This window comes from Cynocephalus volans, chromosome 4 (assembly GCF_027409185.1).
Source record: "Cynocephalus volans isolate mCynVol1 chromosome 4, mCynVol1.pri, whole genome shotgun sequence".
Classification (NCBI taxonomy): Eukaryota; Metazoa; Chordata; class Mammalia; order Dermoptera; family Cynocephalidae; genus Cynocephalus; species Cynocephalus volans.
Window position 1 is genome coordinate 16,385,204 of NC_084463.1, and position 12,156 is coordinate 16,397,359.

Genomic DNA, 12,156 nt, shown 5'->3' on the forward strand with positions numbered 1-12,156 from the left:
AATCACTTTGTGTATCACCTTCTTCCTCTTTCTTGGGATCCCATAGCCCTTCATCCTCTGCTCTCATCCTGCTGGCCCAGTGGATCTCAGAAGAGGGCTGGGCTTCCCCACTGTTGCTTGGAACAGAGCAGAGAAAAAGGGATTAAGTTAAAGCTCCAGAAGATTCCCTTAGATCCCATTCCTTCATCTCTCAGGCATTTCTTGAGCCTCTAAACTGTGTCAGGATCTGTGGTCATTTCATGGCCATTGAGGACACAAAAGTAGAGTCACTGTTCAGTTCTCAAGGAATTTACAGACTAGCAGGAGAGAAAAACATGCCGAGTTAAATGATGAATGCCATGGGGCCAGTAGAGAGGGCTCCCGGATTTGAGAGGGGAGAGGACTGACTTTGTGTGTGGGAATAGCACGTGGAGGCAAGGTAACATGAGAGGCGTGGTGTGTTTGGACATGTTCTGTGTGGCTACCGCTTGGGGTACCTGGAGGGTGTGAACGGCAGAAGACAAAGCAGGAAAGATAGGCAGAACACAGGACATATGGGGAATCATATGTTGTGTTGAGGAATTTGGACTTCATTCCAAAGCTATTAAGAGAGTACTGAATTTGTTCATTCATTTGTTTATTTACTTGTTCAACCAATACATTTTAAGCTCCTATTATATGCTAAGCACGTTGCTAGATTCTGAGTGTACAGTATTTAATAAATAGTCATTTTCCTTGCTCTTATAAAGCCAATAATCCAAGGGCCCAAAGGAAGGTTGTATGGCAGCTCCTGTACTGGACAGTGATATGAATAGGAAACTTTATTATAGCAAAGAATGGAAACAATTCTGCCAACAATAGGTATATATTTAAGCAAATCATGGTATATTCATATAATGGAGTACTATGTAGCCATTAAAAATGATGTTTACAAGAAATATTTATGATGCTCACTGGAAAAAGCTAAGTAAAAATCTAGATAGAGTGGTATACGTCCACAAAGAAAAACAAGCATAAAAAAGACCATAAAATATATTAAAATATTAATTATGGTTACCTCTTGGCAGGGTGATTTTTCTTCTACTTTGTACTTTTTTTGTATCAAAAAAAGTTTCTCTTTTCAGCACATATTTACTTTTTTAGCCAACATTTATTGTAAAAGGAAAAAGATAAAACACTAAATAAAATTTGGCAGGGTGAGGTGGGGAGACAGGACAGACACCTGTCTATCTGATGTGATTTAGGCGTCAGTCACCCCTGCAGGGCTGGGCTAGTGGGAAGAATTCTTGCCTTAGAGTCATTCCTTTGGGGTCCATGGCTGGTCTCTTCTTGCTTATCTGGAGGGTGTAACAGCTGCCCCTCTGCGGGGCGCAGCGTTAACAAAAGCACACGGTGCAGCCGGTGCGCTGGCAGGTATGGCAGGCTCTTCTCCCTACACACTCTGGTTTGCTGTGTGACCTTGGACAAGTCAGCCTTCTCTCCAAGGTGACTCTTTCCCTGGCTATCCACATCGCTGGAGGAGACTTTCCAAAGATGTTTCCAGAAAACAGGATGAGCAAGAGGATCCTGGTCCTGGGGAAGCAGGTGCTCTTTTTCAAATTAAAGACTTGCTCCCCTTAATTTTTATCCTATTTTCCCTCTAACCTTTAGCCTCTTCTGATCCTGCTAGCAACTAATATTTTCTTCCTTTTTTTTTTTCTTATCTATTCCAGGAAATGATCGAAATGGCCTAGATTTCAACAGGCAGGTAAGAACTTGGGTCAGAAGAAAAGGTTTATTCTATAAATTTGGGGGTAAAACTTATACATTTGATTGCAAAGAAAATTAAGGAGGTCACCTATGTTATGTCAGATGTGGGGGATATGGAGAAGATTAAGTAGAGTTTGGGATGTTTATTCAGAGACCCCTAGCTTTCAGGATTAAGGGATCCAACCCATGATCCAATGTTGGGGTCTCCTCTTCAGTATTTCGTTAGATGAGTTCTAACAAATGAAGCCCCTGTTTAGAATGAACTGCATGCCAGGGGTAGTCCAGAGATCTAAGACAATGGCTCCTTTCCTGTCAAAGCTTAGCCTGAGTTGCCTCTTGGGTGCATCTATTTGCATGGACTGACTGTGTGCAGGGAACGACTGATTTAAAGGAAGATGGGGAACATAACAAGCGAAACAGAGCAAACAGAAAGCTCAGAAAGGAGCACGTAACCAGGCTCAGGGGGACACTATAGACACAAGCTTGGTGCTTTGGAAGGAAACCAAGTAGGGGGGGCTTAGACTCACGTAGGGAGGACCTTGGGCAGGGGAAGGTAAGGTTGGGAAGATCGCAGGGAGGATGGATGTGCATGTGTAAAGAGATGGGTGAAGCCAAGGGAGAGAGCTTTCCCCTAGAGGCTGGAAGCTGATGGGAGGACACCGGGGCAGGAGGTTGGACAGGGCATGATGTCAGAAGCAGACAGTGGGAGTGGGAGAGTTTGTTGGGAGGAGAAAGTCTAAGCTGCAGCCAAGCTGGAAGCAATAATGGAAGGCCCCGGAGTGAGGCAGAGGGGCGGGAATCAGAGACAAAGTCAGAAAGCCTGGGTGGGGGGTCTCAATTCTGCCACTAACTAGCTGTATAAGCTTGGTCAAGTCATTTAATACTTTTGGCCTGAGTTTTCTCAGCTGAAAAACTAATTTATTCCATAAATGAGGGGAGGAGGGTCCCTACACTGTGCTAGGTGTGGGAACACAAAGAAAATTAAGACATGGTCTCTGACCTGAGGGAGCTCCAAGTCTTCTACAAGGAGAGGGTGGGGAGAGAGAGAAAGACCTTTTTTTTTTTGGCAGCTGGCCCGTACAGGGACCCGAACCCTTGACCCTGGTGTTACAGCACCACTCTCTGACTGAGCTCACCGGCCAGCCCCTGGAGACAGAGATTCTTAAGTGAACAATTGTAACGCAATCTCATTTATGCTTTACTAGAGGTGGCTCAGACAGAAATGGGAACAGTTCATTCTTCCTGGGAGCTCAGGGTAGGCTTCGTGGAGGAGGTGCTATTCCAGTCTAGCTCTGAAGGATGAGTAGGAATTCGTTAGGCCCAGAAGAGCAGGATGGAGCAGGAGACAGCAAGAAGGAAGGGAAGACAATCCCAACACAGGGCACATCGGATAATCGCCAGGGTTCCTTCTCCGTAGTCTGGTTTAGATGGAAGTCTAGGATGGGGCTGGAGATCAAACACAGACAGATGTGCTTCTCCTTCATCTGTAGTGTGACCTGAACTCACGGCTCACATTTTCTAAAAGGCTGTTCATTCTGAGTACGTCCTTCACAGTCAGCGAGAGGACTGATCTTGAGTCCTAAGCCAAAACCTCTTAGGCAGGCAACTTCTGCAGTTCTGTTCATCAGGGGGGCTGGGCATTTGCTAGCAAGTGAAGGCCAGCGACTCTCCCTCTCCACCTGAAACCTAAAGCAGAGACAGGGTTCAGTTAAAGAGAGATCTAGGCTAGCTATGAGGAAGGACTTCCAGCCAGTGCAGTTGTTAAGCACTGGAACAACTACCAAGGGAGGGAGGTCTGTAGATGTGAGACAGATTCTTATCTAAGAGATAGTTTGGCCGGGTTTGCTGCAAGGGCAGGAAGATGGAGAAGATTCCCAAGGGTTCTGTGATCCTGAACAGATTGGGATGTGGCCTGTGCTCTGTGCTTTCTGCCCTGATGACTGAAGCTCCCCCAGCCCAGGGCCCCCATCTCACTGCCCCAGGTGCTTGAAGGAGACACAGGGGTGAAGCCTATTCCACTCCGGGAAAGGGTCCGCCTGCCCAGCCTGGAGGTGGCCAGCTCTACAGGCTGGTGGTCTTGGCTGCCTGTGTGATCAGTCTGAAGCTGGGGGCAAGGCTGGAGGCAGCCCCTCTGGCCCTGGGTAGCCTGCAGGAAGGCCCGGGACCCTTGAACATCTTTTGGGGTGTGGCTCCCCGTCAGTCGGCTTCTGCCAGGAGTGGGCCTCACTTGAGTTTGTTTCCCTTGGATGAGCCTTGTGGGGTGGGTCGTTCCCTCCCTCCCCTGGGAGGGGTTTGGATTTCTCTTACTGACAAGTACTGACATGACAGATCTTTCCTGTACAGGGGCTGGGGAGGGGGGATTTTGGAAGAAGAGACACTCAGCTAGGTCATACTGTACACAGTTAACGCTGGAGCTCTTCTCTGCTCATGAACACCCCCCCCCCCGCAAGGCTCACCTCTCTCCCTCTGATCCCTGCACGCTCACGTTCACACCAGCTTACCTGTTGGCCTACGGGTGGACACCCAGCGCTTCTCAGGCCCTGCTTGATGGCCGTGACCTCGCGCTCCACAGCGAGGGAAGTAAACGACCTTCGCTGGCCGCCAGGCTCTGGGCAGGGTGCTGGGCACTTTATCTCATTGAATCCTCACTATAAACCAGTGAGGTGGGTATTACTCTCCCCATCACACAGGTGAGGGAACTGCCTTGCAGACAGCTCCGCCTTTTTCAGCAAAGGATTCAACAGACTGAGTAACTTGATGAAGGTCACACAGTTAGTCAACTGGCAGAGCCGGGATTTGAACCCACACCTCTTTGACTCTAGAGCTCATTTTCCCATGATGCCTTGCTGTATCCTCCTCCATGGTCTCTCCCCTCCCCCTCCCTGTATCTACACACTGTCCTTGGGGAGAGGCCTGGCAGCTGGAGACTGAGCATGACCTCACCATGACTAACTGAGAGGAAATGGGAGGTGGTGGGTGTGGGGAAGGGAAGAAAGAGCGGTTGTAGAGGAGCAGCCTCTGTGTCTGACACAGACGAGGGGTTGACAGACACCCAGGAGCGAAGGCCCTGGGTGAAGCTCCTGCTGGAAGGTCCCAAGCCAGTTGGTGCAATTGGGAGTTGCAGACAGGTGCTGGGGAAACCGCAGTCCTGAAGCTGCATGAGCAAGGAATGTTGTCTCATCAGGAAGTTTTCATGCTGAACATGTTAACTTTCTGGTCCCAGGAAGGCAGCCTGAGCCTGTTGTGGGGATAATTGTGGAAAGGTCATGGGACCCAGAAGCAGGGACACCCTTCAGTCCCCAGGAGAGATAAGACAGAGAGGCAACAGGGTGAGGCCAGATGTCTGGATGGAGACACCAAAGCCCTGGGTTCCCATGCTTGTCTGCCCCTCACTAATTGCTGCCGTTATACAAACCTCTTCTTCCTGGGCCTCCGTTTCCTCATGAATAAAACTAAGATGTTTGGGTGAGGTGGTCTCTAAGGCCCCTGGCAGTTCATACCTTACGATGCCAGCATTTTTCTCCTGCTGTATTCTTGCTGTTGGTTGGACTCTTTGACTTCTACTCCCCTTTCATTTTCTTTCTTTGAAAAGAAATGGGGAAGAGAGTCACCCTGAGCTGTAGAGAGTCAGGGGTAATACGTCACGTGGAATCTTTCCAGCCTTTATCATCTTCTGTGATCCAGTGAAAAGAATCATTTGAACTTTAGGGGCAGAGACAGAAAGACCCAGCAGGCTGGATCTGGGGCCATCCATTCATTCTTTGAATATTTAGCCATTCTTAAGTGCTAGATAGAGAAGTGTTATTGGTAGGAAGATAAATTGCCTAGCAAAGGAGTTTAGAGTTTATCCTGTGGGCAGCAGGGTACTGCTAGCAATTTTGAGCATGACTTGTTTAACTTAATGGAAGAGCACTGCAGGGGGTGTGGGTGAGCAGGGAAGGGAGGGTGGATGAAGGACTGAAGGAATAGGGGCCAGATGGAAGGTTGTTGTGGTAGGCAGAAGTGGGCGATGCTATGGACAGGGATTACAGCAAAAATTAAACACACGAATGTAGAGCCAGATGCCTGGGTTTGAATCTGGCTTTGTTACTAACAGGCTGTGTGACCTTGGGCAAGTTCTTCAACCTCTGTGTGCCTCAACCTCCCCACTTGTAAAATGAGCAGAATAATGACACTTATCTCACAAGGTTGTTGTGAGAGTCAAATGAGTGTGTGTGTGTATGTGTGTGTATACACATGTACCTCTTACACAAGTGTCTAGGACACGTATACTATATAAGCATTTGCTATAATTGTTACTCTGTCAGAAGGAATAGAGAGACCCAGCTTTAAGAAGTTTTCTGAAATAAGATCAGGAGGATTTTGGCAACAGGTTGGACACAGACAGCAAAGGAGAGGGATGAGTAAAATGTGGTTCTGAGATTTTGAGCCTGGGATGCTGAACATTAGGGGGACCACAGCCAGAGATCAAGACAGGAGATGGAGCAAACTTGCTCCAGATAGTGGGAGCAGAAATAAGGTCAGATAATGAGCTGTGGGTGCACAATACATGGTGAGAAATTTGGTTCTGGAGCTCAGGAGACAGGTCAGGACTGAAGATGCAGACATATTGGGAGTCACCAGTGACTCCTGTTAAATAAAGTGATGGGAAGGAGGGAGGGAGGTCACCTAGGGAGGGCGTGCAGTGGGAGAAGGACCAAGGACAGACCTGGAGGAGAAGGAACACTTAAGGGATGGGCCGAGTAGTGGTGTCTCTAGGTGAGACTAAGAAGGAATGGTAAAGGGATGGGAGGAGAACCACACCCACAAAGGAGAGATTTTCATAAAGGTGGGGATGCTGAGCTCTGGGGTACTGCCTAAGGATGTCGCAGGAGAGACGGTGTCTACAGTGGGTGGAAAGGGAAGAGTAGGGCTTTGACTAGCAGAGAGGGGCGGAAGAACATTGTGGGCATGGGAGACAGTGAGTGTAAGGACAGCAGAGCATGCAGAGATATTGTAGAGTCAGAAGCCTAAAAGTGGGCTAGTGGACTTGGCAGTGAGGCAAACAGTGAGGGCCATAGTGTGGTGTCTGTCATTTCCAGTGAGGGAAGATGCCAGGTTGTTGCAGTTGAGGGGTGAGTAGGAGTTAAAGAAATGATGGAGATTTGGATTGTAGAATTCCTTTTCAAGGAATGGGATGATAAAGAGAGAGAGGTATTGGCCTAAAGTGGAAACAATGTGAAGACAAAGCTTTTTAGGATGAGAGACTTGAGTGAGTGTGTGCCTGGAAGAGACAGGAGATGGAGTATAGGAGAAAGAAAAGAGAGGTCATGGTGGTGGCAGGGGGGTGGGGGGAACCAGTGAAGGGTTGAGCCTAGAAGTGCAGGAGGGCTCTTCTGAGAAGGCAGGAGGGCTGAATGCTCTGTCTGTGGTCCAGAGTCCAGGGGCTAGCTCTCCTCATCATGGAGTTTCTCCACTCTATTTTCTGTTCTTTGGACAAACAACTAACTTCAAAAGAGCACTGGGAAATAGAATTGGCTTAAAGGGGTTTGAGGAGTCCACAGTGACAGGTGCACACCGTGGTAGCCTCACACCTGCTCTGTTCTGGTGACTTCTGGATCCCTCATCATCCAGGGCCATGGGTTTCCACCGCACAGATCAGGCAGTGTTTCATGTGCTGTTGAACGTTGTCTTGCTCAAAGACCTCCCAAAAGTTCTGTGAGGCTAGAAGAGAGTCTGAAGCAAGTTGTCAGATGTCCTTGTTCCTAAATTTTCTGCCCCAGGAGCTGAAGTTCATTGATTTGAGGTTTTCTCTCAGTCCTTGTCTCAGCAGCATTCTGAGCTCACCTGCACCAATAGGTGGCTGTCCTGTACCTCTCTCTGGACCCCCATGACAGCTCATCCAGAGCAGTTGCTTTGGCGTGCCCCCTGTATAGCACTTAGTCTTAAACCAACTAGGATTTTTCTTTATTGTCTTCGTGAACGTCATAGAACAACTACCGTGGTCCTCTGGCTGCTGCTGGTATGCATTGATCTGTAATATTTAATTGGCTCAATGGGGCCTCTTCTCTATTTTCGACAAGATTCAGCCTAAGCAAAGATCTCTGAGGATCCAGAATGAAGGAGAGGCTTCACTGGGGAGGCCCACGAGGGAGACACAGGGACGGCAGCATCAGGCTCTCAAGCTGGCAAGTGAAGGTCTGCGGTGACAGCAGAGGAAGCCCCCTCCCCCAGGAGCAGCATCAAGAGAGCAGGCACCAGAGCAGCTGAGCTTGAGAGAGCAAGGGAGGGAGTTAATTGGCCATGCTTGACTGTTTAGTTCCATCAACCTATACTTAGCTGGGTATTGGGGAGTCAGAGAAATACAACATGGTCCCTGCCCACAGGAGCTTACAACCCAGTGGGGAAGAAAATTCAGGAGAAGCTGCTGAGGACAGGGGGTGTCACTGCATTACAGTAATGTCAATGGGGCCGGTTCAGAGTCTAAAAAAGCCACACAGGTGAATGAAGCCTTGGGGAAGTGGGCTCCGTATGCCTAGAAGGACCTCAGAGGATGGCAATTAAGGGCAGCAAGACTTTCTTGATCCTCTGCTGATTGTTTCCTTCTGCTGCAGGATCCAGCTTCCAGTCCTGTACTTCCAGGTGGAGGCGGGATTATTGAGTGTAAAAGGGCAGGCTCAGAGAAAGAGGATGAGGAGACAGTGAACCACATTTTGCTCATCCCTAAGCAATACTGTTGGGTTTTAGAATGTCAACACATAACATTCCTCTTTTTTTTGCCCCTCCAAGATACCAAAGCAATTAAAAATTAGATACAGGAGCCTGATAGATAGAGCTATCTTGGAGATATGGTTTTGATGTATGGTCACAACGGACTTTCTAAGACCCCACTGCCAAATTAGACATAACCACCAGGCACAGGTAGAGCCAGCAAAGAACAAAGCTGAGAGTACCCTCTTAGTCAACAGGCAGGTCTGAAAAGAGCATCCACAAGGGGCCCAGCCACCCACAACCACTTCCTTGTAAACCGATTGTTCTCAGCCTTATCAGACCCAGTGTCCCTTCTAACAAGGATTCTATAAAAACCCTTTAATATCCTAAAATGAATGTATAGAAAATATAAATAAAAATCAGTAAGATGCTCTAATTTGAATAAAAAGGAGAAAGCAAAGTGATTTACAATAAAATTATTTCAGCAAATAAGTCCTTGGGCACACTCCCCTAAGTTTAATAAGATAGTGGAATGCTTCCATGAATGCAACAGACACAAATATAGACTGATATTGCTGTGCTGTATTGGCAGCTCAAAAGCCATGATTTTCCAAAGTGTTAACTCTTAATAAATCTCCAAACAAAATAAAATAAAATTTTCCTCAATCAACACAGAAAATGACATTCCTGGGAAAAATGTATATTAAAAGTGCAAAACATACTTTACATTTGCATAAAAAAATAAAATTTGGTTCTAGGCTTATATAAAGATATTTCAAATAGTTCATGGAAAAATAGATTTAGAAGATAATATGAATCTTTCCATGAACTCTTTAAAGACCTGTCCTACAATTACAGGCAGGCTATTCACTGACACAAATGTCTGATGGGGAAGTCATACAAAAGTTTTGTGGGACACAAACAAGTGTTTCTTGTTTGGTACTATCTTTTGCAGTGCAGGATGTCTAGAATACCTGCTCTATGGCCAGTAAATGCAAATCAAGCCGCCTCATTATTAAGACAGCAAGAAAAACCACCTCACAGGTTTCAGAAAACATCTCCCAGGATAGATATCACCCCCAGTGAGAACAGCTGACCTTGACCCACCAAGGAGATAAGTCACTTCTCCTACCAGGAGGCAGAGAGCCAGAGGTGACCCTCGTGGCAGACCTTCCACATAGAAATACAAGGCAATGGAAAAGTGGAGGCTCCCCTGGCACTGGGAAAAGGCACCCCAGAAATACTCACACGGTCTGAAAAGTTCCTAAAAATGTCAGAGCAAGGGGTGTGTAAACCAGTGCCACCTCCGTAAGGAATGAGTTGGGCTGACTGAGTGACCAGGTAGGTATGGAGCAGAATTTGCAGGCAGGAGATAATTGGCAAGATTAAATGACTCTCCAATGTGATTTTTCCATTGTAGCCAAGATAAGATAATAATAATATTTATTGAACTCTGTGTGTCAGGCACTGAGGGAGAAATGTTTTATATACATTATTTCACTTAATACTTATAGCAACCCTGTGAGGTAGTTGGTATCATCCCCATTCTATAGATGAGGAAACTGAGGCACTGAGAGATGAAGGAGTTTCCGCATGATCACACTGTACAAAAACAATTAAGTCTGGATGTAAAGCCAGGCCTGCCAGCCTCCCGACTCGATGCTTTTCCCCACTCCACTGCCCTGTTTGTCTTGGGAGGGGGTGGTGTGGTGTAGTGGTTGAGCTAGATTTCCCGTACTGGTCAACTCCTCTGTGCCTAGATTCCTCATCTGAAGATGAGAGCAGTAATAGTATCTACTTCCTAGGGATGTTGTAAGAATTAATATAGTTAAGATCTATAAAGTACTTAGAGTAGTCTCTAGCATGCAGTAATCAACCAATAAACTTTAGCTCTTACTATTTTCTGATGAGTAAGAACACATAATTTTCTCTTCCTCTCTTCTCTCTGTGTGGCTACTTAGCTGGGCTTGTACCAGGTTAGATGGGCTGTGAATGCTACCAGGAAGGTAATTTTTTCTGGGATTTATCTTCTCCCCATCTAAGCCCCACTACACTCCCCAAGCTTGGGCGGGGAAGCAGTTGATAAATGTATTTACTTTTGGAGTGGTGGGAATCTGTCCTCCTTTGCCAGCCAAGTTTGGTGTGTTGGCCTGAGGCTCAGGTGTCAACTGTTTCTGTGTAGCCCAGGCAGCAGTACTGGGTGGACTGAGCCTTGTGGAGGACATAGGACAGTGAACAGCAGTGCAGACCAGGAGCAGCGGTCTGGGTTCTCTGGAAGCCTATTGTTACTCGCTGGTTTACCAGACAGCCCAAACACCACCAAAAAGCCCTTCTACAGCAGGGGGGCCTGGGGCCTAGCTACTTCAGGCTCCAGCACTGGCATGAGTCTGTGGATGCATTCTGGAATGTTCCTCTTGGCCCAGGTGTGGAGTGGAGAGGAAATTATCCAGGTCCTTTCCCTTATTCTGCAGGCATCAAACAGCAGGTTCTCTTTGGAGATTTCAGTGAGTTGCCTTTTGGTGGATACAGACACTGGTGAGAACAAAAGCAGAGCCAGCCCTCCCCCTCATCATGCAGGAGTCTCTTTGTAGCAGGGGTCTTGAAAGGGAAGCTGGGTTTGACCCCAAACAGGAACACAAGAAGTTAATACCATTTATTGAGCCTTTGGTTTATAACAGGCACTAGTCTGAATGTTTTACAAGCAGTATCTCATTTAAACCTTACAGCAATCCAGAGCAGTAGATTTTATAATTCCCATTTTACAGATGAGGAAACTGAGGCTGGGAGAGGTCATGTGACTTGCTTAGAGCCAGGATTCAAACTGAGGTTGATGTGATGTGCCAGGCACTTTACATAGGTTGTATCTTATTTGATATTACTTAATCCTTACAACAGCCGGTAAGGTAAGCATTATTATTCCCATTATATAGCTGGGGAAACTACAGCTCACAGAAGTTTAGTAACTCACCCAAGGTGGAGCTCAGATGTAATGCAGGCCTGCCTGATTTTCCATCATACCAGGCTCCTTTTGAGAGAAAAAGGAGAGAAAGAAAAAGAGAGAGGAGGCTCCCCCAAATGAGACATGACCTGTGTCACTGACAGCCCCTCATTTGACACGCGTATGGTACTTTTCCATGACTCCAAAGCCCTCTCACTCATATCAACTCCTCAGGACCTCTCATGGCTGGGGCTTGCTGGCTGGGATGGCAGAGATAGTATCTGCAGGCTTGAGGAGTGTTGCCAGCCAAAGGGTGGGGTGCAGAAGGGTTCCCACCCAACGAGGGCTCCCCCGGCCCTGCAAGAAGCCTCCTCCCTGGGCCTGTGCGTGAGAAGGGTGCAGGAAGAAGAGAGGTGTTTGCTGTGCGCACGCCTGCAGGCCAGGGGGCGGGACTGGCTTTCTCTTTGCCCCCGAGTCAGAGGGCTGTCAAGGCAGCTCTAGTAACCGGGAGAGTCTACTTCTGCCAGAATCACAGCTTCAGCTAAAAATAAACTTTTTCTACCCTAAACCTCCTTCCCTCAGCCTGGCCCTTGAGTGGCGTTGGAGGCAGCCCTCAGGGCTCAGGTGCTGTTTCTACATACCTGTTCAGTTCCCTACCTAATACCAGGTCACACCTCATTTTATGTACTCCACTTGACAACTTACAGAGGACTTCCTTAAGCCCATAGTTTCCCCCCATTCACAAGAACTGTGTGAGGCAGGGGCTACTATTCTCATTTGACAAGTAAGGAAACTGAGTC

At 47.4% G+C, this 12,156-nt stretch overlaps 1 protein-coding gene across 1 annotated transcript in view; it reads left to right on the forward strand.

Moving 5' to 3' along the window:
* The window catches only part of POU2F3 (POU class 2 homeobox 3), a 76,196-nt gene that overhangs the window by 26,087 nt on the left and 37,953 nt on the right, over positions 1-12,156 (forward strand). The window contains exon 3 of the mRNA XM_063094351.1: positions 1,692-1,726. Within this exon, the coding sequence (XP_062950421.1) occupies positions 1,692-1,726 (35 nt within the window). The remainder of the gene's footprint in view (positions 1-1,691; positions 1,727-12,156) is intronic.